General features: G+C 39.8%; 1 protein-coding gene across 2 annotated transcripts in view; it reads left to right on the top strand.

Annotated features, from left to right (window-relative positions):
• The window catches only part of DNAJC6 (DnaJ (Hsp40) homolog, subfamily C, member 6), a 140,313-nt gene that overhangs the window by 95,860 nt on the left and 19,037 nt on the right, over positions 1 to 25,416 (top strand). For both annotated transcript variants that reach the window (XM_012639475.1, XM_012639474.1), the window contains exons 5-14: positions 3,606 to 3,728; positions 7,813 to 7,946; positions 9,366 to 9,560; positions 10,495 to 10,612; positions 12,006 to 12,085; positions 13,003 to 13,196; positions 13,287 to 13,367; positions 15,860 to 16,294; positions 18,457 to 18,591; positions 23,983 to 24,051. In XM_012639475.1, coding sequence (XP_012494929.1) covers positions 3,606 to 3,728; positions 7,813 to 7,946; positions 9,366 to 9,560; positions 10,495 to 10,612; positions 12,006 to 12,085; positions 13,003 to 13,196; positions 13,287 to 13,367; positions 15,860 to 16,294; positions 18,457 to 18,591; positions 23,983 to 24,051 — 1,564 coding nt within the window. The remainder of the gene's footprint in view (positions 1 to 3,605; positions 3,729 to 7,812; positions 7,947 to 9,365; positions 9,561 to 10,494; positions 10,613 to 12,005; positions 12,086 to 13,002; positions 13,197 to 13,286; positions 13,368 to 15,859; positions 16,295 to 18,456; positions 18,592 to 23,982; positions 24,052 to 25,416) is intronic.

The following is a 25,416-nucleotide window of genomic DNA, read 5'->3' as shown; positions in this document are numbered from 1 at the left end:
AAGTAAATATATAATTATGGAGTACTTTAAATTAATATTATTTACTTGATTGATTTAATGATTCTGGAGCTATTATCCTATTGTGATAAGAATGATTTAGCCAACTTTTAGCTGAGACTCATTACAGATATTGACATTTGGTGTGTGTGGGAGTAACATGCAATTTTTAAAACTTTTTATAAAAATATTGCCTGGGGAAACAAATTTCCTATGCTTTTACTCTATTGCAGTCTAAAAAAAAAAACAATAAAATTGATTCACCTGTCCCTTCCTCAAGATACTGCACATGTAGATAAATCTTATTATAAAAAGAGATTGCCAAATGGGGTTCATTCCTTTATTCTCTTACTCATCCATTTACTCAGCCGATGCCCACTGAGCACCTGCCATGTGAGCAACACATGAGCAGTGGACCCTGGGGTTATAGACATGAATAAATTGTGGTCTCCTTTCTCATGGAACTCAGTGTCTAGAAGAGGAGACAGATATAAACAGTTAATTCAGCACAGCTTAACAATAAGCTAGCACTTACTATTTTTAGGTTGTGCTACTTAATTCTTACACCAATTTTATAATGCCCTTTTATGCTTTCTACAAGAGCATTGAGGCTTGGAGAGGAAATAACTTGCCCAAAGTTTATCAGCTAGTGTTAGCATGGGGACCTCATGGGGAGCTCATGGCGCAGATTGGAGAAAGAGTTCTCACACCAAGAAAGAGAGAGAGAAAGACAGAAAGAAAGAGAGAGAGGTGCCATGGCACTGAAGAAAAGATAGAGGGTAGGAGGGTAGTGCTGGGGCAGTTGAAGAAAGTTGCTTGGTGCTTTTAAAGGGTAAAAATGGCTCCCCTCTCCCCCTGCTTTAGCAGACAGGTAACAGAAGCAGCAGCAAAGTTGTTGCAGGTGTTCTTTATTTGCTCTGTGAGGCTGACTTTATCTGAGTCCCTGGAATCTGGCACTGGTGAGAACCAAAGTGGGGAATTCACACCCCTACTGTCCGTTTAGGGCTCTTCGAGGCTGTGAAAATGAAACTCTTAGAGATGACAAGTTAGGCTGCAGGTGTTTTAATCACAGCAAAGGGCAGTTGTACTGTGAGTTTTTTCTCTAAAGGGGCAATTATGTGCTGTGAGTTTATTTCCCTTACTTTCCGATTGATAGTTTATTTTCCTCTGTTAGATAGGTTGTTAGTAGGGTCACCGTTCAGGTAGTAAGTGGTAAATTCAGGGTGAAAACCCAGCCTGTGGCCTTAACCGTGTTGCTCTACTGATAAAAGCTATAATAGACAAAAATAGACAAGGGCATAAGTACAAAGATGACTAAACATTTCTGTGTTTGAGTATTAGAGAAACTATCAGAGATAAGAGAGCACTTGAACCTGGGTTTTGAAGGACGAGTAGAAGTTTACCAAGGGATGAAAAAAACATCGCAGACAGGAAGAAGCTTGTACAAATGTACATTTTGTAATTCTTCTAAAAGCAAAATTTATCTTCCCAGTTATTTTATATTTTTAGTCAACAGGTCCTTTCCATTCCTTGAGAACACGTCAATAGGAAATATATTTGGGGGTAAAGATTTAGTCAGAAACAGCCCTGAATCATGTTGGGTAAAAGGGGTATGCCATTACAGAGTTTTTAAATTGACAGAGGCCCAATACTGGATCACCCTGTATTGTTTAGCAGCTATGTCAAACACTTTAAATAATAAACCATACCTGTCATTCCCAAAGATATATGAGAATGGGTAACCTGGAAGGTACCCAGCCACTGCCCCACAATCATCTTACAGAGAAAAGTTACAAATTAACCAAAAAGAATGGGCTTTCTTGGAAGCCCCAGAGAGAAAAACTTCACGTTTGCTTTCAGATGTCAGCTCTACAGAGACCACAGATAATTTCCCATTTGTGTTTTGATTAGTTATTGTCTGGTTACCATAAAGGGCCAACCAAACAGTGTTCCTGCCTCCCTTTCCTGTCAAACATAAGGAATTTGAGACATTTGGGTTTTCTTAGGGCAGAAGTATCAATATTTTGATGACACTATCCATACAGAACCTGTTCTTGCTCCAGAATTCCCTGACTTAGTAAATGGAGCTTACTTCTATCCTCCTGTCCAGCCATCCAAGCTGGAACCCGGGAGTCATCCTTAACTCTTCCTCCCTGACTCTCTCTGAGGTCCACTCCTTCACATGCATGCACTGCCACCGTGTGACCAATAGCCGAGTCCTGTGTCCAGCTGTCCTGAATCTCTCAAGTGTGTCTGCACCCCACTGCACTCAGCTGGGCTGAGCCACCGTGATCCCTTACTTACTCTCTTCACCAGTCTCCTCATTGGTGTCCTGCCTTTGACTTCTTGTCTTCCCCCTCTATTCTCCATAATGGAGCTCGAGAGATCTTTGGAAAAATGCAGATCTGAGAGAGTCACTCTCCTTACATATTCTCCCAGCTCCTTAACAAGGCCTTGTAACTCTTAGCTTGCAGGACTTCATTCATTTTTTTTTTTTAAACATGGCTGGCTCTGTCAGACCCTAAGGCTTTGTGTTAGCAGTTACCTGATAAAATAACAATAATAATTGCTAACATTTATTGATCACTTTGTATGTGTCAGATACTGAGCTAAGCCCTTGAAGACATTCTTATGTAATATCCACAGCTCTGTGAGGTATGTAGGTAGGTACTGTTCACCACACTTTGTGAAGAAAGAAAGGCTGAAAGAGGTCATGATGTTTGTTCAAATTTAAGCTTCTCCTTATTGTTTATTAGTTATATCAGTTATATCAGTTATTGTTTATTAGTTATATCAGTAAATATCTAATCAACTGAGGCTCATGTCTAATATTTTGCAGCAAATGATAATCACAACCTATGCTGCTGCTGTAGCACAATGATTTATATTCAGAACACCTGGGCTGTAGTACTGGTGCTGACCTGCGGTGTGACTTTGGACAAGACAACCTCCAAGAGTCAGTTTTCTTATCTGCAAAATGAGAATATATTAACACCTGTCTGAAATGATTATCGCGTGAATCAGAGCCAAGCAGCATTCCTAGATCATAGTTGATGCTCCATAATGTGTTAAATGAGTATGTGTGTTAAATGAATGAAAATGCTGAAGCCCACCCCCGAGAATTGTGCGTCCCTTCATTAAAAGTGAAAAAAGTAAGATCCATCTACAAGTCTGCCTTTGGCTCACTCTGCATCACTTTTCATGTTATCATGAGAGCTGGGATAAAATTAGGGATAGTGCAGGATTTGTAAGATAATCCTATAACTAAGCATTTATTAGGGAGATCAAAGCATTTTATACTTAGTAGAAATTAAATTATATATAACCTTGCAGAATAGAAAAAAATCCAAATATATAGTTGAAATGGCCTAATCTAATTTCAAGTGTATTTCAAAATGTGTTTTCATACCTTTACTGAAATAGAATTCTTTACTTAAAAAAACTATTGTGTTAAACACCTTCTTTTTGCATTGGACTCTGCTCCCAACTCTTCCTGGCTGTGTTAAAAGAGGATATATCACTTCCAGAAGAAATTCGTTTGATGTGGTGCCTGCTTATGGCGAGAAAGCCACTGGGAGAGTTCATTTCCTTTTGCTGTGTTCCCTTAGGTCTCAGAATGCAGTTGGCCCATCAGGCAGGCCCCCAGTCTGCACAACCTCTTTGCTGTGTGTCGGAATATGTATAACTGGCTACTACAGAATCCCAAAAACGTCTGTGTTGTCCACTGCTTGGTGAGTAACCTTTTGTTGGTGGTGGTGGTGATGGTTTGGTTTGGTCAAGTGTGGATGGCCCTGTACAGCAATGGTGGGCAGGTCATATTTGAGTTCAGTAGGATTTACTGAGCCCATATTCAATAGCTATTCATTACTTTTGGCTTAAAGCTTGAGTACTAATGGGAGAGGCAGATGTGTATGCAACCCACATAACGTGGGGACTGTAGAATGTGCTAAATATTATAAAAGAGATAGAAGCAAGAGTTGTGGCTGCACAGGTAATAATGCCATTGAGTTTTATGTGAATGAAATTGAAATAAACATATTGGCATATTTATTTTTTATTCCTATTTGTGTTTGAATAAAAATAAAAGAAGACACTGATGCCCTTGTAAGAAGTCACATAGATATTTTAGAGCAGTTCTTGGTGGGACTGATGATTTTTCTGACCGTTGACTTCCTAGAGTTCCCCAGCCCTTTTCAGATCTCTTGCCTATCCTTTGAAGCTCAGCTTTCAGTAAAATCTTTCTGACTTGTGAGCATTTTCACAATATGGACATTTGTTCCCACTGTGTCTGAATGTCTTCTGTGGCATTCACTATTTAATACCCTGCATCATCATAAATTCTTCTCCTGCCTGTTTTGCTGCCAGACTGTTAGCATCTTGCAGGAAACAACTGTGACTTTCTTACGTTTGTACCCCAGGCATGAATGTTTGAACAGTGCTTGAACACATGAACAGATGAATACGCAAATGGAATCTGAGCATAAATGCTGGAAATATTCATTGCTTCTGTGGACTTTAGGGTGTATTTTTTTGCTATAATATTACTTGATGATTTCTTGAGAGCTAGTTGGCTGAAACAGGGAAGAAAGTTGAACATCAGTTTTTCTTCTTTCTACTTCATATCCCCTAAACTCTTGACAATAAAGGAAAACTACTTAGTATTTGTAGGAATTTAGTGTTAAAGACCAAAGAGTTTTCTTTTCCAAGGCACAATAGATTGTGCAGCTGAACAGAGTACTTTTAGGGACTAAGCAGCTGTAAGCACCTCGGTGATTTTCTCTTCACTTAAGAATTTTTTAAAAGTTCAGGGAGCCTACATCTGACAACTGTGTAAGGAAGATGGCTTGATAGAGACCTCCAATGACACGGTCATAAAGAATAAAAATGCAGTGAAGAAGAGGAAAAAAAGAGACAAAGGATTATGGTTCCACAAAATATATGTTCTATTGTCTCACTTACAAAGGACACGCATGAGTCGGACATCTATGCCAAGCCTTTGGGAAATGGAATTGGGGTGGGAGCTCTTATTTTTATCTTAATATACTACTAGATTATAAAAATAATAAGCATATCCTAGTCTTTTAATTAAAAAATTAAAACTTTTAAAAAGACCTACATGACAGAGAAAAGGAGGGGACACATATCCAAGAGCCATGGATCTGTTAAAAGAGGCTTAGGAAGCCTAAATTCTAAAAAGAATTAAGATTAAGAAAAATGTCTTTTTGAAGGAAATTATGTTTGAAATAAGGACAACAACAAATTCTTGAGACACATAGTATAATCTTAAGAGGCAACAAACGTCAAGCTAGAAAGGTTGTAACAGTGATAATTAAGACAAAGCTGATAGGTGGTGAGATAGTATGAGAGCCCCATAGGTCTTAAAATTGATTCACTCTCTAGACTTAAATTATGTGACAGAATGCTGCAAGCACTTGGAGAAGCAGTTACAGATTTCCTGTGTACTCTGAGGAAACAGGAAGAAGAGGTGCCAGGCAAATGAAGAGAGGAGATACTCCTCCAACAATGGAGGAGGTTGATTCTGGAGAGTTACAGGCTGCTGAGCCTGATGGTAATTCAAGGCAAAATTCTAGTAAATTTTCTCACAGATTATTTTACATTCTTAGAAAAAAAGGAGTCCCCATTGGTACATTATGACCACACACATCAAACCAACAGAACATTTCACAACATGCCTAATAGATTAGCTGAGATAGTTTATTGGATTCCTGAAGGATAGTTCTCAGTTTACTATAGTGAAGAGGGAGAAATTTGAGCTAGGTTGTTGTACATTTAGTTGAGTTATGGCTGACTCTCTGCTTCCAAAGTTAGGTGATTAACGGATTAGCATCCTCCTGGAAGAAGGTTTAATTTAGTCACCTAAAGTTTTAATGAACAACTCTGACAAAGATGTGGAAATCTAGTTTATCAGTTTTTTTAGAATGAGGGTCACATATGAATCTGGATTTAAAAAGTTCTTGCAGGTTGGTCATTTAACAAAAACTAACAATGTGAAATTAAATACAAGATAAATATAAAGTCCTGAATTCTCATTCTGAAAGATTAAACTTATTTGTCTATTAGCTTAACAGATCCTCTGAGAAAAAATCTAGGGGTTTTAGTGGACAGAGAGATGAATAAGAGCTTACGGTGTGATTTAGCCTACATTCATACTAGTCTGGGCTGGGGTTATGTTAATAAAAGCATAGTGCCCAGACTAAGGAAAATGATATTTTCCCTTTAGTTTGGTGAGAATGCATCTCATATCTTATGTTTCACATCTCGGCAGCACACCTAAGATGATTGTTTTAAAACTTGTGTCTGTTTAGAAGACGTGTGCTAAATGTTACCTATTAAAATGAGATATCAAATGAGGAAGAACCGAAGGGACTGGGTTTGTTTTAAATGGAAATAGAAGTGTTGATGGAAAGGGAGGGTGTCTCACATATGTGAAGAACTGTCACAGGGGGAAAGGAGTAGATTTATTTTTTGTTTTCACGGAAGGAAAGAATGATGATCATTGAGTGGAAGCTCTGGAGGAATAGAATTCAACTCAACATATTCAGTATAAGGAAGAACTCCGTAAACTGAAATAGATTACTTCAAGTATTGGTAATCTCACTGTCACTGAAAGTGCACTGGAAGAGGCTGGCTCACCGTCTGTCAGAGATGTTCTTGGATGTTGTCTTAGTCAGCTTGAGCTGCTGTAACAAAATGCCATCGACTGGGTGGCTTAAACAACAGAAATGTATTTCTCACAGTTCTGGAGGCTGGGAAGTCCAAGATTAAGGTGCCTGCAGATCCAGTGTCTAGGGAGGGCCTGCTTCCTGGCTGTCTTCTTTTATCCTTACATGGCCCAAGAGCAGAAATAGATGAAAGCAAGCTCTCGTGTTTCTTTTTATAAGAGCACTAATCCCATTCATGAGAACTGCACTCTCATGACCTGATCACCTCTTCAAATCTCCACCTCCTTAATACCATCACATTGGGGTTAGGATTACAACATAAGAATTTTGGGAGGACATAAATATTCAGTTCATAACAGATTTATTCAGGTGAAACTTCCCTTTTTTTTTTTGTTTTTTTTTTTTTTTGAGACAGGGTCTTACTCGGTTGCCCAGGCTGGAGTGCAGTGGCACAATCATAGCTCACTGCAACCTCAAACTCCTAGGCTCAAGTAATTCTCCTGCCTCGGCCTCCTGAGTACCTAGGACTACAGACGTGCACCACCACACCTGGCTAATTTATAAATTTTTTGTAGAGACAGGGTCTTGCTATGTTGCCCAGGCTGGTCTTGAACTCCTGGTCTCAAGTGATACTTCTGCTTCAGCCTCCCAAAGTGCTGAGATTACAGGTGTGAGCCACTACACCTGGCCTAACTTCTTTATTTTATGTGAATGTAGTAGCATACTTTGGGAGAAATACATATATAGCATATCCCAACAAGCAACATTTACCTTACCTGTGAGGTCTTTAATTCCAGTCCTTAACAGGAAGACGTTGCCTATTATTTTTGGTGCTACAAGTCCAAAGTTACTTTGAAGATTACATTATTTTTCAGTAAATAGATGCAAAGCAAATTTACTGGGCTTCTTAGGTTAGTATAGAGTCAATTTTATCCTAAGAATAAATCTTTTCTTATTGCTTTGTGATTTATATAGCTGGAAGAGATTTGCATTTTCAAGTCAACCATTTGGAAATGAAAGGCACCCCTACCTAGTTAAGAGGATTTCTCCTCTTTCTCTCTCTTAATTTCTCTTGCCGGAGAATGGCCAATTTGATCATGTTCCTGATGAGTTTATGCATTTTCTTTGAAAGGATGGACGGGCAGCATCGTCAATTCTGGTTGGTGCTATGTTCATTTTCTGTAATCTCTACTCTACTCCTGGCCCAGCGGTTCGATTGCTGTATGCAAAGCGACCAGGAATTGGACTTTCGCCTTCCCACAGGAGGTAAAGTAAGCTAGAAGCAGTGTAGACACAGACGTGGTCTAATTGCTATCATGCACTGTTTGAAATCTGCCTTGTAGATGCTTTCATAACTTTCTTTTAATTTATCTGGCATTATCCTGAACCGTGGAAAAAAATTGAATTGGATTAGGATGTTGGGTTTTTGTAGTTTCGTAAGCCCCCCAATATGAGAATCTATGATTTTAAAGTTAGAAGGAAACTTTAAATAAAGAATACTTATGTCTACTTCCCTCATTTTACAGGTGAGGAAACTGAGATTCAGACAGGTTGTGCTTTGCCCTAGGTCTAAAAATACCTCATGGACACAACCAGAACATCATCCTTCATCCCAAGCACCAAGACCAGACCCTTTCTGTTTCACTACACAGATCTTTATTGAAATACAAGCAATAGATGGTTATACTTACCAATGAAGTCCATCCTCTGGCGGACACAAAAGGAATTTGAAGTACAAAACAACTGGAGCTCCTGTTACTCTTGATGAAAATCTTTCTTTCAGTATTGCTTGTGATAGGATAATGGATGCTCTGTTATCATAGAACTAAGTGAAAAAATGTGGCTCTTTTGAATAATTTCATTCGAACTATACCACAGCTCCAGTGTTCAAAATAAAATCTCCTATTTCCAGTCTTCCTACACATCTTCAAATTAAGCATAATGACCTTTGAAGAAAGACTTAATTCCTAAAACTTCATAATTTTATACGCAATTATAAGAAAGAGTCCTAGCATCTATTTTTTTTTAAACATAAAACTTTATTATTTATACTCCAATCTTCTAACATATGACTTCCCTAGGACACTAACCTGAGGGTCTGCTGGTCTTTTAGAAATCTCACTTGTTCACTTGTAAGACCTCTTAGGAGGTACCCCCTGGGCATTTTGCTCAGGCTGGTCATGCTGGTCTTGAACTCCTGGTCTCAAGTGATCTTCCCTCTTCAGCTTCCCTACTAGTAGCTAGGATGATAGGTGTACCACCACGCTCAGCTCTTTTTCTTATTTAAATTGTATCTCCTTACTTTTTTGAATTGAAAGTGTTTCTGATGAGAAAATTCTAAATTGTATCCAAAGCCAGGTTTTAGCTGATAAGTTTAATCTTCTAGATAAAATAGGAATAGATGTTCAAATATTGAGCTAGTGTAAAGCTCCCATCAGCTTTTTGATTTAATAAATATGTTCACTATCGATTCTTTGGGGAAGTACAGCAACCTCAGTAGATAAAATCTTTCATAAATTATTGGCTGCATTCTCTTTTGCTAGTCAATGTTTGAGAAATTAACAGAGTAAATTTTTATGGTAACTTAATAATTTGTAAGGACAAACTTTTGCTATCTTCATTGCAAAGATTGCTTGCTTCTCCTGGTGTGATGGGCCCCAACCAAGTGGCAATCTTCTGTTTCAGATACCTGGGCTACATGTGTGACCTACTAGCAGATAAACCCTATCGCCCTCACTTCAAGCCTCTCACAATTAAGTCAATCACTGTCAGTCCAATACCCTTTTTTAACAAACAGAGAAACGGATGTCGCCCTTACTGTGATGTACTGATTGGAGAAACCAAAATATATACAACCTGCACGGATTTTGAACGAATGAAGTAAGTCATGATGCTTTTCTTGAAGTAAGTCATGTTACTTTTCTTCACTTCTTCTTGTGCATTGCTCAAGTCCTGTGTAAGTTGGATCATCTTCTTCCTGCAAGACTATCATTGTGAAATGGTTGATATGTATTTAAAAAGTTCAATCTCAGTGGTAATCATAGAAAAGGACAACTAAATCAAGAGATTCCATGGCCCCTTTTCAAGTCTAATGGTAGTATAGACTAAGGGACCAGCATGAGCTGTAATGAGAGGTAAGACAATAGTGGGGATCAAAGGACCTGGTCTTTAAAGAAGGAGATGGTCTTGATGGGATTCGGTGAGGGTAGTGGCAGAGACAATGATGAATGAGGTTTCTAAGTAAGCAACTATGTAGATGGTGATATAATGAAAGAAAGTATAGAATTCGTAATAAAGAGCAAGTGCCAGTGGGAGTTTGTAGGGGATGTGGAGAGAAAGGAGTATGTAGTAATGTAAAATTAAATTTAGTTCAGAACAGATTGAATTTGGGGATTGGTATCTAAGACCCTCACAGAACATGACATTTCTGTTTCTATAATGATCTTGATTGGATTTTTTTGTTCCCTTTATCTCTGCTTTTTCTATCAATTTAAGGTTAGGAAAAGGCACATATACCAGGGCTAGACGCATGTGTGTAGAACAAGAGATCTGCAAAGCAGGGTTGGGCAGTTGCACTATTCGGAAGCCCAGGTGGATGAAAAGAGAGCGCCTGGCATCAGACCAGCTCCATATCATTGCAGATCCAGTTGGCACAAGCTGCAGTCTTGTTTTTGTTCAAGATAGGAAGTGGTTTCTGGGTCCCGGCCTGGGCAAACAGGTCCCTTGGGCAGAGCCACAGAGAACTCTACCTGTGTCTGTGTGATTGTACCAGATTGGATTCTCTTTCAATGTACGCTTTGGTCCCTGTTTATAGAGAGTACCGTGTCCAAGATGGAAAAATCTTCATTCCCTTGAACATCACTGTGCAAGGAGATGTGGTCGTTTCCATGTATCACTTGAGATCAACCATCGGGAGCCGGCTGCAGGCTAAGGTATGATTTCAGGAAGAATCGGGTGTAAACTCATCTGAGTCTTTAAAAGGAGTATTTCTGAATCTTCTCTCCGTCTCTCTTTGGGCTCTAGTGACTTGTGGTTTTAGAATGAGAAAGAGCCTTTAAAAGTTGCTCATGTTCATCTCCTTTATCTTACAGGAGAGGAAACTGAGGCTCAGAGAGATTGTGACTTCCCCAGAGTCCTTGGCATGGTGATAACTGTGCCAGAGGTGGCAGCCCTTGAACTTCTAGAAAACCATACTCTTTAGAAGTTGGGCCTTTCTTATAGTGTCCCACTTGGATCAGTGTAAGGGGAGAGATTTCTACTAAGGATGTGAAATTAAATGATTTTTTTTCAATTTTTTATTGAGATAAAATCTACATCACATAAAAGTCACCCTTTAAAAGTGTTCAATGCAGTAGTTTTTAGTATATTCAAAGAGTTATGCAGTTATCACCACTGTCTAATTTCAGAACATTTTCATCACTCCCCTGTACCCATTAGCAGTCACTGCCCATTCCTCTCCCCCATCCCCTGGCAACCACTAATCTATTTTCTGTCTCTATGGATTTGCTTATTTTGGGCATTTCATATAATGGACTCATACACTATATAGTCATTTGTAGCTGGCTTCTTTCATTTAGCATCATGTTTTTGAGGCTCATCATGTTATAACATGTGTCAGTATGTCATTCCTATATATGGCCAAATACTATTCCATGGTATGTCTATATCACATTTTATTAATCTTTTTATCAGTTGGTGGACATTTGGACTATTGCCACTTTTTGGCTGTTAGGAATAATGTTACATATAATTGCATTTGAATTTATCACATATTTGCTAAGTGTATGCATTGTGCCAGCCATTGCCTAGGTGTTTAAGATTGACTAGAACAAAACTGTTTCTGCCTTTAAGAAATTCACACTTGCAAGCAAAGTTCACACAAGTACAAATATCTACAATACCATATTAGAGGGAGGATGAGGTGCTATAATAGGAGTAGTTTGTTTTAGCCCTTGGTGGCCCAGAAAGTCTGCAGAGAGGATGTGACCTTTCATGGTGGGCTTTGAAGGATGGGTTCCTTGGGTTGGAGCAGGGCATCCTGGATAGAAGGAATACAATGAATCAAAGTATGGCAACGTGCAAGAATGTGGAAAAACGGGGACATTAGTAGATGAGGACATGGCTTACCAAGGCAGAGTTCATGGAGAGGAGAGGTTGGAAATGAAGCTGAGCCTGTTCTAAGCAGAGAGGTTGTTTAATATTCAGAGTAAACAAAGATTCCGATGTAGAAACAATTGAAGGAGCCTGGCTCCCAAAAATCTAATCTTTTGATCAGATTTCCTTCTCACTGATCAATTGTAATGTGCTTCTCTCGTGTATTTTTAGGTGACCAACACGCAGATATTCCAGCTTCAGTTTCATACTGGATTCATACCACTGGACACAACAGTTTTAAAATTCACCAAGTAAGTACTGCTTGGGCCAAAAGTCATTTTCAATCAGCGCAGCCGTGACATGCGGAGGCCCTGTGGCTCTGTGCTGCGGCGTCCCCCGGAATCCCATGCTCCCGGACTGCTGAGTGTAGCTTAGCAGCTCAGCGAGGCTGGACACACTTTAAATCTTTCAGCTGAGTGTGATTTGTCTTGAGATGTACACACAGATCAAAGACTTCAAATAGAAAGATCTAAACTTCCATGTAAGCATGTAAGAGTAAACAAAGAGGGAACAAAGTATCACTACTTTGGATCCCTTGCACCTGTGTGTCCCTTTGTGTTTCCCCGCAGGGGTGGCAGAGCAATCAGTGGTGTGGTAGGAGCAGTGACCATCAGAGCGGATGCCTGGCCGTGGCTCCGAAGCAGGGTTCTGGAGGTTCCCTCTGCCAGACATTAACCTACATCATATGTGATCTAAAAACTCAGGGGGGTGGCTGAAGCTGGGTGACAGGTGGGGGTTGCTGGGGCCAGGATAGGGGTAGAGACATTCAAGGGCTCAAGACAGTAGCTGTGGGCCTTTTCACTATTTTAACAACTAATTGGACCATGCCAGTGCATACTGGCTAGCACATCAGCCCTGCTTTCTAGAATGTTTTTACATGCAGTAGCGTCCAAATTATTTTTTTTTTTAATTTCATTTATTTTAATTTATTTCCTCCCCTTAAAATTCAACTTGACAAATTCTTTGAGCAGGGATTATTCTTCTCTTTCTTTGGATGAGGAATCTGAAGCTCAGAAAAGTCAAGTAACTTATCTGGTTATGACTGAGTCTTCGTTAGAAATGAGCCTCAGAGTTAACCTAAGAGTCAACCTATGATAGTTTCTGTGTTGAACGTCATGCTGGTTCCATTGTTTTTCACTGATCCTATTTTTTTTAAATCCCTCTTTAGGCCAGAGTTAGATGCATGTGATGTACCAGAAAAATATCCTCAGCTATTTCAGGTGACACTGGATGTAGAACTACAGCCCCATGACAAAGTAGTAGACTTAACCCCACCATGGGAACATTATTGCACAAAAGATGTCAACCCCAGCATCCTCTTCTCTTCTCACCAGGAGCATCAGGATACGCTGGTCTTAGGAGGTATGAATTCTTTCTGGATGAAGCCTCTCTGTTATGTGTCACATTGACTTCCTGTGTTTCATTGATGCTGCATGGCCTTTTGTCTTTCAGGACAGGCTCCAATAGATATCCCTCCAGACAACCCCAGGCATTTCGGGCAAGGCGGTTTCTTTGCCTCTCTCTGTTGGCAAGGTATTTACAAGCGCTTCTTTAAGTTATATGGTTCGATGATTAAATTATGTGGTTCTTCTATAACAATGGTTAGCCCCAGAAGCAGCCTAGAGCACAGCAGCAAATAGAAGTCATCCAAGTTGCTCCTTCCCACTCATTCCTTTTTCAAATCAGGCAACTTACCTACTTTCAACTCCACACATGCTCTTATACTGATGCAAAAAGCCATTTTAAGCTGAACTCTAGCTTCACTCTCTGTGCTGTATTTTGGGTCACATCTTTCCTGGATTGACAAATAAGTGTGATGTTTTCTAGGATTTCCTTTAGACTGTTGACAATACAAAGAGATTCATAAAGGAGTCTATCTCCTGGCCTTAAATAAATATTCTAAAAATATGATATTGGGCATTTCTTCCAGAGAGATATAACCAGTAGCAGGGCAGAACTGAGCTTACTGTGGTGCAGGGAAGGCATGCACTTGGCTTCTGTGTCTCTGCTACTTGCTTTAACAACCATAGCAGAAATCAGGGCTTGGTCACTGTATTCTTTTCTCTCAAACCTAGAGATATTTTCAGAATTCTTCACAATATAGCACTTCCAGCTGCTACCATCAGTAGACAGGCCTTGGCATCCTAATCAATACCCACTGGCCATCTTTGCTTTAGAGTTGTCTGAGGTGACCTGCAAGGTTCAGTGTAGACTTGAGTAGTTGGACTTTCTGAATGAAAGAGGTAGGAAACTGGCTTTGGTGATGGTCTATTTGAAATTCTCCTGATTGGCCGTCCTCCAGTGTGAGCAATATGAGACAGTATTCCTGTTGCCTACAGAAGTTTTCAGTGTTTGGTGAAAAAAATTGTTCATAAAATTTCTTTGAATTGAAAGGCTTACTTTCGTAATTTGCTTTTGAGAAATGGACTAGCAACTTCTCGAACTTGAAAAACCCAGTGATATCTAGACAACAGGTAGACTTTTCAGCCCCCTCTTGGTTTTCCTAACCTCTTATCTTCCTCATAGTAAGGGCTTTTAATAAAACTTCACTTTTACCTCTCCACTGCCATTTTAATAAAAAATTTAGAAGTGATTCCTGTAGGCTCTGTGATAGTTTTTTTGTTTCGATACAGAGTCTTTCTCTGTTGCCCAGGCTGGAGTACAGAGGCATGAGCATAGCTCACTGCAGGCTTGAACTCCTGGGCTCAAGCGATCCTCCCCGAGTAGCTAGGACTACAGGCACACACCACCATGCCTGGCTAATTTTTTTTTGTAGAGACAAGGTCTCACTATGTTGCCCAGGCTGGTCTCGAACACTTGGCCTCAAGCAGTTTTCCCACGTCAGCCTCCTAAAGTGCTAAGGTATGAGCCACAGATGTGAGCCACAAAACCCAGCCTGAAATAGGTTTTAGCACAGATGCCCAATCTCTTATCTGAATCTCTCAGAGCCAGAAATGTTTAGGAATGCAGAATTTTTTGAATTTTAGAAAGGTGATATGGTACTCAAATCCTATATTACTTAATATCCTCAGTGGTATCTCAGACAACAACCTATAATCAAATATATTAGTATTTCTGCAGTAGAACATATAAATAATAACCCCGAGTGAGATAAATGAAGACTATAAGTATCTTCATATCTGTTCTGGTCAGTTTTCTGCCAACTAAGTTTATACCAAACTTAGGAAAGCCTTTCCCTTTTCGTAGCTTTTTGCATTTCAGAATTGAGAGTAAAGGATATGAGTCTGTACTTGCTTTGGAATGTGGGTCTATCTGACATTAAATAACAATTTTTCATGGGAAAATCTGCCACAAGGAGGGCCCGGAATGTCAATCTTTCTCCATAAGAGGCCTCTTTCTTGCTGCCCATTTTATGCTGAAAGTATTTCCTTGCAGGCTGGTGTAAGGACCTTCTGAAGCAGAGTCATTCCCTCCACCTACAGGTTTGTGGTTATTTCTGCTCCAGACAGTGGGAGAAAGGCTTTTCTTTTGGCTGTAGGACGCATGGAGAAGGACAGTGCGAGGTATCAGCAAAGGACTAGCAGATAATGCTCTTTTTCTAAAACCTAGCATAGTGCCTGAAGAATACATAAGAAAAGTCAGCAGGTAGGTACTACTTACTATTGATCTGAGTGCTTTATAATATCATCTTATATAATTCTCAGTAGTCTGTGAGTTAGGTATTATTTATTACCCCGTTTTGCTGATGAGGAAACCAAGACACAGAGAAGTAAAGTAACTTGCCCAGTGTCACAGAGCCAGTGGAGCTGGGATTCAGTCCCAGGCTGTCTGGCTCCAGAGTTTCTGCTCTTCAGCACTGTACTGTACTGTGTCTCAGATGCTCAACAAATGGCAATTGAATATAATGTGAGGTACATCACATTTTCATATTGGTAAGGGTCTGAAAGCACTGTTTGCTCAGGGCTGGATCCTTCTCTCTCTTTCTGGAATTATGTACCTATAGCAAAACCCAGCAATGCTACTGTCAGTAACTAACCATTTATGGGCATTTTGGCTTTCCTTAGATCAGAAATCGGAGAAGTCGTTCTGTGAGGAGGACCACGCTGCCCTAGTGAATCAGGAAAGTGAGCAATCGGACGATGAACTTCTGACTCTCTCCAGTCCGCATGGCAATGCCAACGGTGACAAGCCTCGTGGGGCCAAGAAGCCCAGCAAAAAGCAGCAGGAGCCCGCGGCCCCTCCACCCCCTGAGGACGTGGACCTGCTGGGCCTAGAAGGGTCTGCAGTGAGTAAGAACTTCTCTCCACCGGCGGCTCCTCCCACCAATTCTGAACTACTGAGCGACCTGTTTGGGGGTGGAGGTGCGGCTGGTCCTGCCCAGGCTGGACAGGCAGGGGTGGAAGACGTGTTTCATCCTAGTGGACCTGCGTCCACCCAGTCAACACCGCGCCGTTCTGCCACCTCCGCCTCTGCGTCTCCAACCCTCAGAGTGGGAGAAGGTAATTTTTTCCATGTTGCACTGTACCTCTCAGTTTTGAATTTTAACCTTTGGGCTAAGCAGGTAGAATTGAATTTTCCTAATAAGCTAAACTTTTCTGTTTTCCCTGAAAGTCCCTTAGAGGTCTGTGTCTTCATTTAAATAGAGAGCATAAGAGAAATAAGGTAGTATAAGACTAGATATTCGAGTTTCACACTCTTATTTTTTATATCCTTCTTTTCAGGACTTCAATCCCTGAGCTGCTTTACTTACTTCTGCTTGGAGATATAGATCAATGAATTATTAATAATAGCAACTGATAATTATGGGGCACTTACTATTTGCCAGACATGGAATTTAACACTACACATGATTTAATTGTTTAAAAAAACCCAAACAATAAGTGTGAGTCTTATCCCCATTGTATAAGTGTTTATATTTGAGGAAATGGGGACTTAGAGTTAAATTAATAGCATAAGTGTCTACGGCTAGTAACTGATGGGGCCAGAGTCCAAAACTAGGTCACTTGACTCCAGAGCTTTTCCTCAGTTTTCCCGTAATGCCTTCCTGGAATTGTAATTTTCTGGATACACTTTGGCTATGCAGAGAAGTGTTTGGTTATTTCAAAATATATTTAAGTGACTCATGCCATCAGCACAGCTGACTGAAACAGAGCAATTGGTACCAGACAAGGAGCTGGAGCCCCCTGGGGCTCAGTTAGTTTCACTCTGCTCATTGCTGCAGACTCAACCCTTTCTACCACGGGCCATCCACAGTCTTTTTGACATTTGCAAGCAAGACAGTGTAGCTGGGTAAGCAGAGATCCATTATAGCTTCTAAAGAACCAACTCAAAAAAGCTTCCCCCTGGCCTACTGTCATCATTAACCAAGAAGGGTAAAAAGAAATGTCTCAGCTCTTCAGGCCTATAGTGTCCTATAGGATCTTTTTCCTCCAAGCTTACCCTTCACTTCTCAGAAAGCTCTGGGTTGGTCTTGATTTATGGTGGTTCAGCTGGAGGCATCCTTTATGAGAGTGGGGTTCAGAGCCAGAGTACAGGTGTTGAGGCTCAAGCTCTCCCATTAGTTATTGGTGAAGCCAGGATGTGAACTCCGTGCCCCGACTCCTATGCCAAGGCTATTTTCTCTATACTTCTCTGCTTTCCATCCAGCTCACCAAAGTGGCAAAAAGCTCTGTCAGAAAAAAAATCCTCAAGATCCAAGACAGCATAGTACTTGATGGCCATGTTTTAAGACTGTGCACCCTGCGAGACTGTCAGTTTCATTCATCACAGTCCCGTGCAGGTAGCTGTATTCCAGTGCCACAGCTAGCAGGGGCCTCACACCCATCAGTTAATTCTGTGCCTCAGGGTACAGGCAATGAAACTGAGGCCTAGATATGTTGATTGACCTGTCTGAGGATAGCCCAGAGGATTAGTGGCAGACCCAGGTGTAGAATGCAAGTATTCTGCCCCCCAAGAGGAAGTTGAAAGAATACCAAGTCTAGAGTTAAAGGCCTGGATTTGAATCCCAGGACCAACACTTAACCATCTGTGTAAACTTCATGAAAAAATCTTAATCTCCTCGGTTGTAAAATCGGGATAATCATTACCTGTCAGCATTGTTGTTGAACGAAATTATGAGCTCTGGTCTCGTGGTGTTGAATAGTTTTAGTTATTGGAGAATGCCTCTAATTTAGTATAAATTAATATTTATAATGTACTCTAAGTCATGATGAGGAGGGATAAAGCTAGTTAACAAATAAACCCCGCTCTTAAAACCCAGGTAGGATATTAAAACCCAGGTAGGATATGTGGTTTAATAAGTTTTTAGCTATGACTTCACTGGCATAATGCTTTCCTAACATCTGCTGGGCAGCAGATTATTAATAGTTTTGTGTAGCGGCAGTGGTATTGACTGTGGTTCATCTGGCAGGTAAATCCAAACTACTCCTTTGTCCACAAAGATGGGATTATTCATGTGTGGTCAGAAATCCTTTGGGTCCATTATTAGCCCTGCAGGAAGTTTTGAGTCTAGGATAGGCCTGTGGAACAGCCCAGGAGGCATGTATCATCCTGATTTTTCAAGAATTTGGCCTAGGGCCAACCAATAGTGACAATTCTTTAATATTTAGTGAATGGATGAACTCATAGGACAAATAAATACATTTCTCCCGTTGTTTTCTAGGTGCCACCTTTGACCCATTTGGAGCACCTGCTAAACCATCAGGTCAAGATCTGCTGGGTTCTTTTCTGAACACGGGCAGTGCTTCCAGTGACCCCTTTCTTCAGCCTACAAGAAGTCCTTCACCTACAGTGCACGGTAAGAAAGTATTTTATGTTGTGTTTGGTGGATCATAGTTTTCCACAAAGTATCAGTAGGTGCTCAGATACAAGAGCATCCTGTGGGTGCTTTTTTTTTTTTTTTTTTTGAAAAAGCTACATTGTACATTTCTTTTTTGGAAATTAATAATTAACATTAAGGTAGTAAAAGCTTTGGGGTGTGTTACAAAAAAGAAGCCTGCTTAACTTTGTTTTATTTATTTATTTATTTGTTTGTTTATTTGACTGTGGTATTCTTTTTTGTGTTAGAACTATATGAACAGAATCATAAATCACCATTGGTTGTAGGATGTATCGTTATTTTATGTATCAATAAGAAAGAAAAAATACTTCCATTTTTAAATGATCGAAAGATACATCCTTGTTGGGAAAATCTTTGAAATGTGGAAAATATAGCTCTTAAATTAATAAAATATATTTGTATTCCACAAAATTAGTATTCCCCAGAACACAAAGTTTAGGATATGGTAACCACTAGTCACAAGTGGCCGTTGATCACTTGAAATGTGGCTAGTCTGATCTGAGGTGCGCTCCGAGTACAGATTACGTAGCAGATTTCAAAACTTAATACAAAAAAAAGAATGTAAGGTATCTCATTAATATTCTTAATACTGGTCACTTGTTAAAATAACATTTTGAATATATGGGGTTAAATAAAATATGTTATTAAAATTAATTTCACTAGCTTGGTTTTACTTTTTTTTTTTATTTCAGGGTGTTATGAGGGTACAAACATTATGGTTACACTTTATGTCTGCCTCACCCAAGCGAGGGTTAAAGGCATGCCCTTCCCCCCTACAATGCTCCCCATGTCCTTTAGTTGCAGGTTTACCCCCCCATCCCCCTGATTCCTGGAGAGTATTACTGCCATGTGATCACCCTAGTGTTGATCAGTTAGTACCAATTTGATGGCGAGTACAAGTGGAGCCCATTCTTCTGATCTTGTGGTGCCTCACTTTGGATAATGGGCTTAAGTTTAATCCAGGAAAGTGTAAGAGGTTCTAGATCACTGTCATTTCTTATGATTGAGTAATATTCCATTGTATATATATACCAAATTTTAATAATCCACTCATGGATTGACAGGCACTTGGGTTGTTTCCACATCCTTGCAATAGTGAATTGTGCTGCCATAAACATTCGGGTGCGGATGTCTTTATCCTAGAATGTTTTGTGTTCTTTTGGGTAGATGCCTAATAGTGCTATTGCTGGGTCGAATGGTATTTCTATTTTTAGCTCTCCGAGGTATCTCCAAATTCTTTTCCACAGAGGTTGCACTAATTTGCAGTCCCACCAGCAGTGTAGAAGTGTTCCTGTCTCTCCACATCCTCGCCAACATTTGTTGTTTTGGGATTTTTTGATAGAGGCTGGTCTCACTGGGGTTAGGTGATATCTCATTGTGGTTTTGATTTGCATTTCTCTAATGATTAGAGATGTTGAGCATTTTTTTGTATGTTTGCTGGCCATTATTCTGTCTTCTTTTGAAAAGTTTCTGTTCATTTCCTTTGCCCATTTGTTGATGGGGTTGTTTGATTTTTTCTTGTTGATTTTTTTGAGTTCTAGATAGATTCTGGTTATCAGCCCTTTATCAGATGTTTAGAGAGCAAATATTTTCTCCCATTCTGTGGGCTGTCTATTCGCTCTAATGATAGTTTCCTTGGCAGTGCAGAAGCTTTTTAATTTGATTAGATCCCATTTGTTTATTTTTGTTCCTGCGACAATTGCTTTGGGGTTCTTTTCAAGAATTCCTTGCCTAGGCCGATGTCTGAAAGGGTCTTCCCAACATCTTCTTTTAGAATTCTTAAGGTTTCATGTCTTAGGTTTAAGTCTGTTATCCATCTTGAATTGATTTTTGTGAGAGGTGAGAGGTGGGGATCCAGTTTCATTCTTCTGCATGTAGCTATCCAGGTTTCCCAGCACCATTTGTTGAAAAGAGATTCTTTTTCCCAGTGTATATTTTTGTCAGCTTTGTCAAAGATTAGATTACCATATGCAGATGGTTTCATCTCTGGATTCTCAGTCATGTTCCAGAGGTCAGTGTCTCTATTCTTGTGCCAGTACAATGCTGTTTTAATTACTATAGCCTGGTAGTACAGCTTGAAGTCTAGTAGACTGATACCTCCCAGTTTGTTCTTTTTACTTAGGATTGCTTTGGCTATACGAGGTCTTTTCTGGTTTCATATAAAGCGTAGAATTATTTTTTCCAGATCTGTAAAGAATGATAATGGGATTACTTTTTAAAATGTGACTGCTAGTAAATTTTAAATTACATGTGTAGCCCAAATTACATTTGTATGTCAGAGACATAGGTTGTATAGAAAGAATAGTAATCACATCCATTTGTAAGTACAAAAGTGTATCACTTATGTAACGTTGATTAAAACTAGAGGTTTTCAGTCAAGGATAAATGGCTTTGAGCCTGAGAATTATAGCTCATTCCTGATGTTGAAGGCTGTTGAACATTATTGGCCACAACCTTAGAAAGGGTTGTATTGCTGAAGGTACCCTGAGTTTGCTTGGAGAACACAGTCCAGTCATCAGCTTCACTTCAGGAAGCCATGCCGATGCGAAAGGAAGATGAATTGTGTAACACTGGCCAAACTGCACCTTGACTGAGAAAAAGTAATCAGTCCAGGAGCAACCTTTATGGGTGAAATCCAACTGGTCTTTAATCTCAGACTATTTGAAGGGGTTCACAGGACAACAAACAAAAAATTCACCTCTCACCAATGAGTAGTGCCCACTTAAGAGAGTCTCCTGATTGGATGTTGATTACCTGCAGGAGGAAAGATGCAGGGATGTAGGTTAGAGTTGTTTGCTCACTCATTTAAAATGTCATTGCTCTGCTAAGAATGGCTCCCCATTTCACTCAGCATAAAGGCCAATGTCCTTAAGCATAAAGGCCAACTCAGCATAAAGGCCAACGTCCAGGCTAGGCCCTGTGTGCTCTAGCATCCCAGTGCCTGTGACCTCAATTTCTATTCTCTCCCCCTTGCTCTCTCCATTCCAGCCACAGTGGCTGGCATCTTTCCTGTTGTGCTGGCTGTTCCCTCTGCCTCAAACTCTTCCCCAAATATCTGCATGGTTAATTCCTTCACCTCCTTTGAGTCTTTGCTCAAAAGACAGGGTCTTACTATGTTGCTCAGACTGGTCTTGAACTCCTGGGATTAAGTGATCCTCCTGCCTCTGCCTCCCAAAGTGCTAAGATTACAGGCATGAGCCACAGTGCCTGGCCAATGTTATGTTTATTTTTTTGTTATCTATCTCCCCACACTAGAACATGAGTTCCACAAAGGCAAGGATTTTTTTTGTTTGTTTCATTCAATAATTCATCCCTAACGCCTGAAAGAATTACTGGCACACATTAGGTACTATCTATCTTTCTATCTAATGAATAAATATAAAATGAATTAATTAATTTTTCCTATCAAAGTTTCTTTGATGCATAGTGATAGTGCCTATGAGGTTAGACATTATCCAGATTTTAATACTTTAACGTTGTTGTTTTGATAAGAGTACTACCTTTTATGTCCCATGGCCGTGGATGTTCGTACTTCAGCACGGCGATTCTGAGTCCAGTTCTCTGTTTCTGATGAGCTGGTTAGAACATGTTGTTTATTACCTGGTTTAAGCCAATTAGCACTCCTTTGTTTTGTGGCTACATTTCTCATTTTGGCCTGTATCTTGCCAGTGAGTGAAAAGAATTTTCCTCTATCCTTGCCGGAAAAGAAATTATCATTCCACTGCTAGTGAGGCAATTGCATCAACTTTATCTAGGATAGCATACAGGGGAAACCTGAGTTGGGAGGTCAGATTGCCTACCTCCAAATCCTTGAGGTACTTCCCCCAGGTTTCTATAAGTCATCACCAATTTTTTCTGAAAATGAAGAGATACTGCCTTTGACTTAAACAAATAGTTATTGAACATCCTCTCTAAAGAGAATAATCACTTGGGACATGGTGTCGGAAGTAAACAAATAAGCATAATAAAAGGCAAAATAGAGATTAAAATATTAGGTAATTACTTTTCCTTTGTATATTCCTATCTCTTCAACAGATTTTTGAGTTTCTTAAGGATAGGCAACAGACACATCTTTTAGTTCTCTATCCCTTGGTTCCTTGCATGTGCTGGATAGTCATAGGATCTGTGGGTTTGATTAGTAATAAGGTTGAAGTCATAATGCCTCGTTCTATATCCTAGTGGGATGTGAGAAAGAGATCAGAGTTTAAAGGAAATCAGACAGTAAATACTGGCAAAACTGCCTAATGTCCTCCTCATTTTTCATGAGTTACTAGGGAAAAAGAGAAGGGAAGATTAGAAAGGAAAAAATTGTTATTGCTGATAATGGCATGTTCTTTTTAACTTAATGATGCGAAGGTACAAAATGTCTTGGTTGATACTAAATAAACAAAACAGGTAAATAAAAGGCTTGGAATGCTAATCTTGGTGCCTTCAAAGTTCTTTTGGTGGGGTGTGTGTGCGTGTGCACGTGTGTGTGTTTTAAATCCCACTTGCAATGTCAGTTTAGTATTTGTATTTCACTCACTAATTTTTATGGGCAAAACTTAGAGGTGCCTTAGAATGAAATTCTTTCTTATGGCATCCTGTTTCTTATATAGATTTTGTAGATGTAGAAAAAACTTCCTACCAAACTTACATATTCCTCTAGGACAGCTGATTCTCTGTAGCTGAACATATCTTTAAAATTATGTGTTTGGAAGTTTGAGAGGGGTCAAAGTGATCTTTTTTGAAGCTGCAATGAGTTTATTTTGATTAAAAATAGACACATCCCTGGCACTAGCATAGTGGGTGATATATAGTCAGTGCCCAGTACATTTTCTGAATGACTCATCATTCTCAATTCTTGTCACAGCAGAGGAGAAAACAAAATTTCAGTTCTAAGTGGGTCATGCCTCTAATACACTTGTTAATGTGTAGCTAAGGTGAATTGAGTTTAAGTTTTTTTCCCCTCTTTTCTTAGTGTCCACTGACTCTGTGCTAAGTACAGGGGTGGGACACATACATAAGATAATTCTTACCTTCAAGGGACCCACGGTTTCAGGGAGACAGACACATGCTCAGTTATAATTCAAAGTGTGTGGTTATGGAGGTAGAGCAAAGGTGAGCTAAAGAAGGAGCAGAGGCCAACAATCTATGGTTTCTACCAAGCCCCATGTCAGCAACCATAGGTGAAAGCAGAAAATACCGAGTGTTGCCGAGTGTGGTGAGAACTCAGAAGAAGGAATGAATCTCTTTCATCTTGGGAGGCCATGCAGGCTTCGTGGAATGGGTGGCGTTATCCTGTGTGGACTCAGAAAAGTGGATTCTGAGCTATCTTGTTCTTATTCTTTTTTTTCTCCCCATTTGCAGCTTCTAGTACACCTGCTGTGAACATTCAGCCAGATGTTTCGGGAGGTTGGGACTGGCATGCTAAACCAGGTAAAGGTCAGCAGGTTATTTTTTTGTACACATTTAACCAACTGCCAAAGCATAACCTTTACTCAAGATGAAGTAAATACCTACAGAGTAGTATAACCAACTATGTCATTTGTGTTGATTTTTCCTAAAGACTCACTCGTATTCTGGAGGGGCTTTTCCCGGTGCACTTGATGACATGATAGTGCTACTTATTATGTTATTTATCTTTTAAATCTCATTTGCTGAATGTCTGTCTTGACAATAGAATCACACAGATACAGCTGTATATCTAACTTGACCACTTAGAAACTCTTGGAGTTTTTTGGCAAGTCTGAGCCTCAGTTTTCTAATCTGAAAAATGGGGATAATATCTTTTGTGCCATATAGTTGTGTAAGTTTAAGTTATGAAAGTTTCTGGTATAGAGTAGATCCTGAATAAATGTGAATATTCTTCCTTCCTCACAAAGTACTTGTTTAAGGGCTGGATTTGTCAATAAGGTCTCTTTCTTGTGGCTACTCTGGCATTTATTTAGAGCCATCTTGCATGACTGCCTTCACAATGCCGGACAAGTTAAGCACATGCACACACAAAGACACACAATCTGCTTATAACAGCTACTTTCTGAAGCAGTTACTATTTCCTTTTTAAAAGAATTGTGGCACCCTTACCCCCACCACATAACATAACATTCACCCTCCCAACAATTTCCACGTGTACATACGATACAACATTGTCAACTACATGCACTTTGTTGTGCAGCAGATCCTCAGAACAACCCCTTCCTTCCCACTGACCACCCTGCATAACTGCGGCTCGACACCTACTAAGCAACAGCTGCCACTCCTGCCTCCCCCCAGCCCCAGCAACCACCATTCTAATTCCTGTTTCTTTGAGTTTAACTACTTTCAGTACCTCATATGAGAAGAATCATGCAGTATTTGTCTTTTAGTGACTGGCTTATTTCGGTTAGCATGATGTCGTCAAGGTTCATCCACGTTGTAGCACTTAACAGGGTTTCCTTCTTTATTTGATTAAAATTTTTTTCAATTGACAGATAAAATTGTATGTATTTATCATGTACAACGTGATGTTTTATATATATATGTTTTGTATATATTTGTGTATATACATTGTGGAATGGTTAAATCTAACTGGTTAACAAATGCATTACTTCACATAGTTATCGTTTTCGTGGTGAGAACAGTGAACATCCACTCTCTTAGAATTTTTCAAGAATGTGGCATGTCATCATTAGCTGTAGTTACCATGCTGTACAGTAGATCTCTTGAACTTATTCCTCCTATTTAGCTGTAATTATATATCCTTTAACCAACATCTCATCCCCTGCCTGCTTCCAACCACCCTAGTCTCTGGTAACCACCATT

The sequence above is a fragment of the Propithecus coquereli genome, unplaced genomic scaffold, assembly GCF_000956105.1.
Source record: "Propithecus coquereli isolate 6110/MARCELLA unplaced genomic scaffold, Pcoq_1.0 Scaffold14, whole genome shotgun sequence".
Taxonomy (NCBI): domain Eukaryota; kingdom Metazoa; phylum Chordata; class Mammalia; order Primates; family Indriidae; genus Propithecus; species Propithecus coquereli.
Note: the sequence above shows the minus strand (reverse complement) of the source record. Positions and strands in the feature narration are given on the sequence as shown.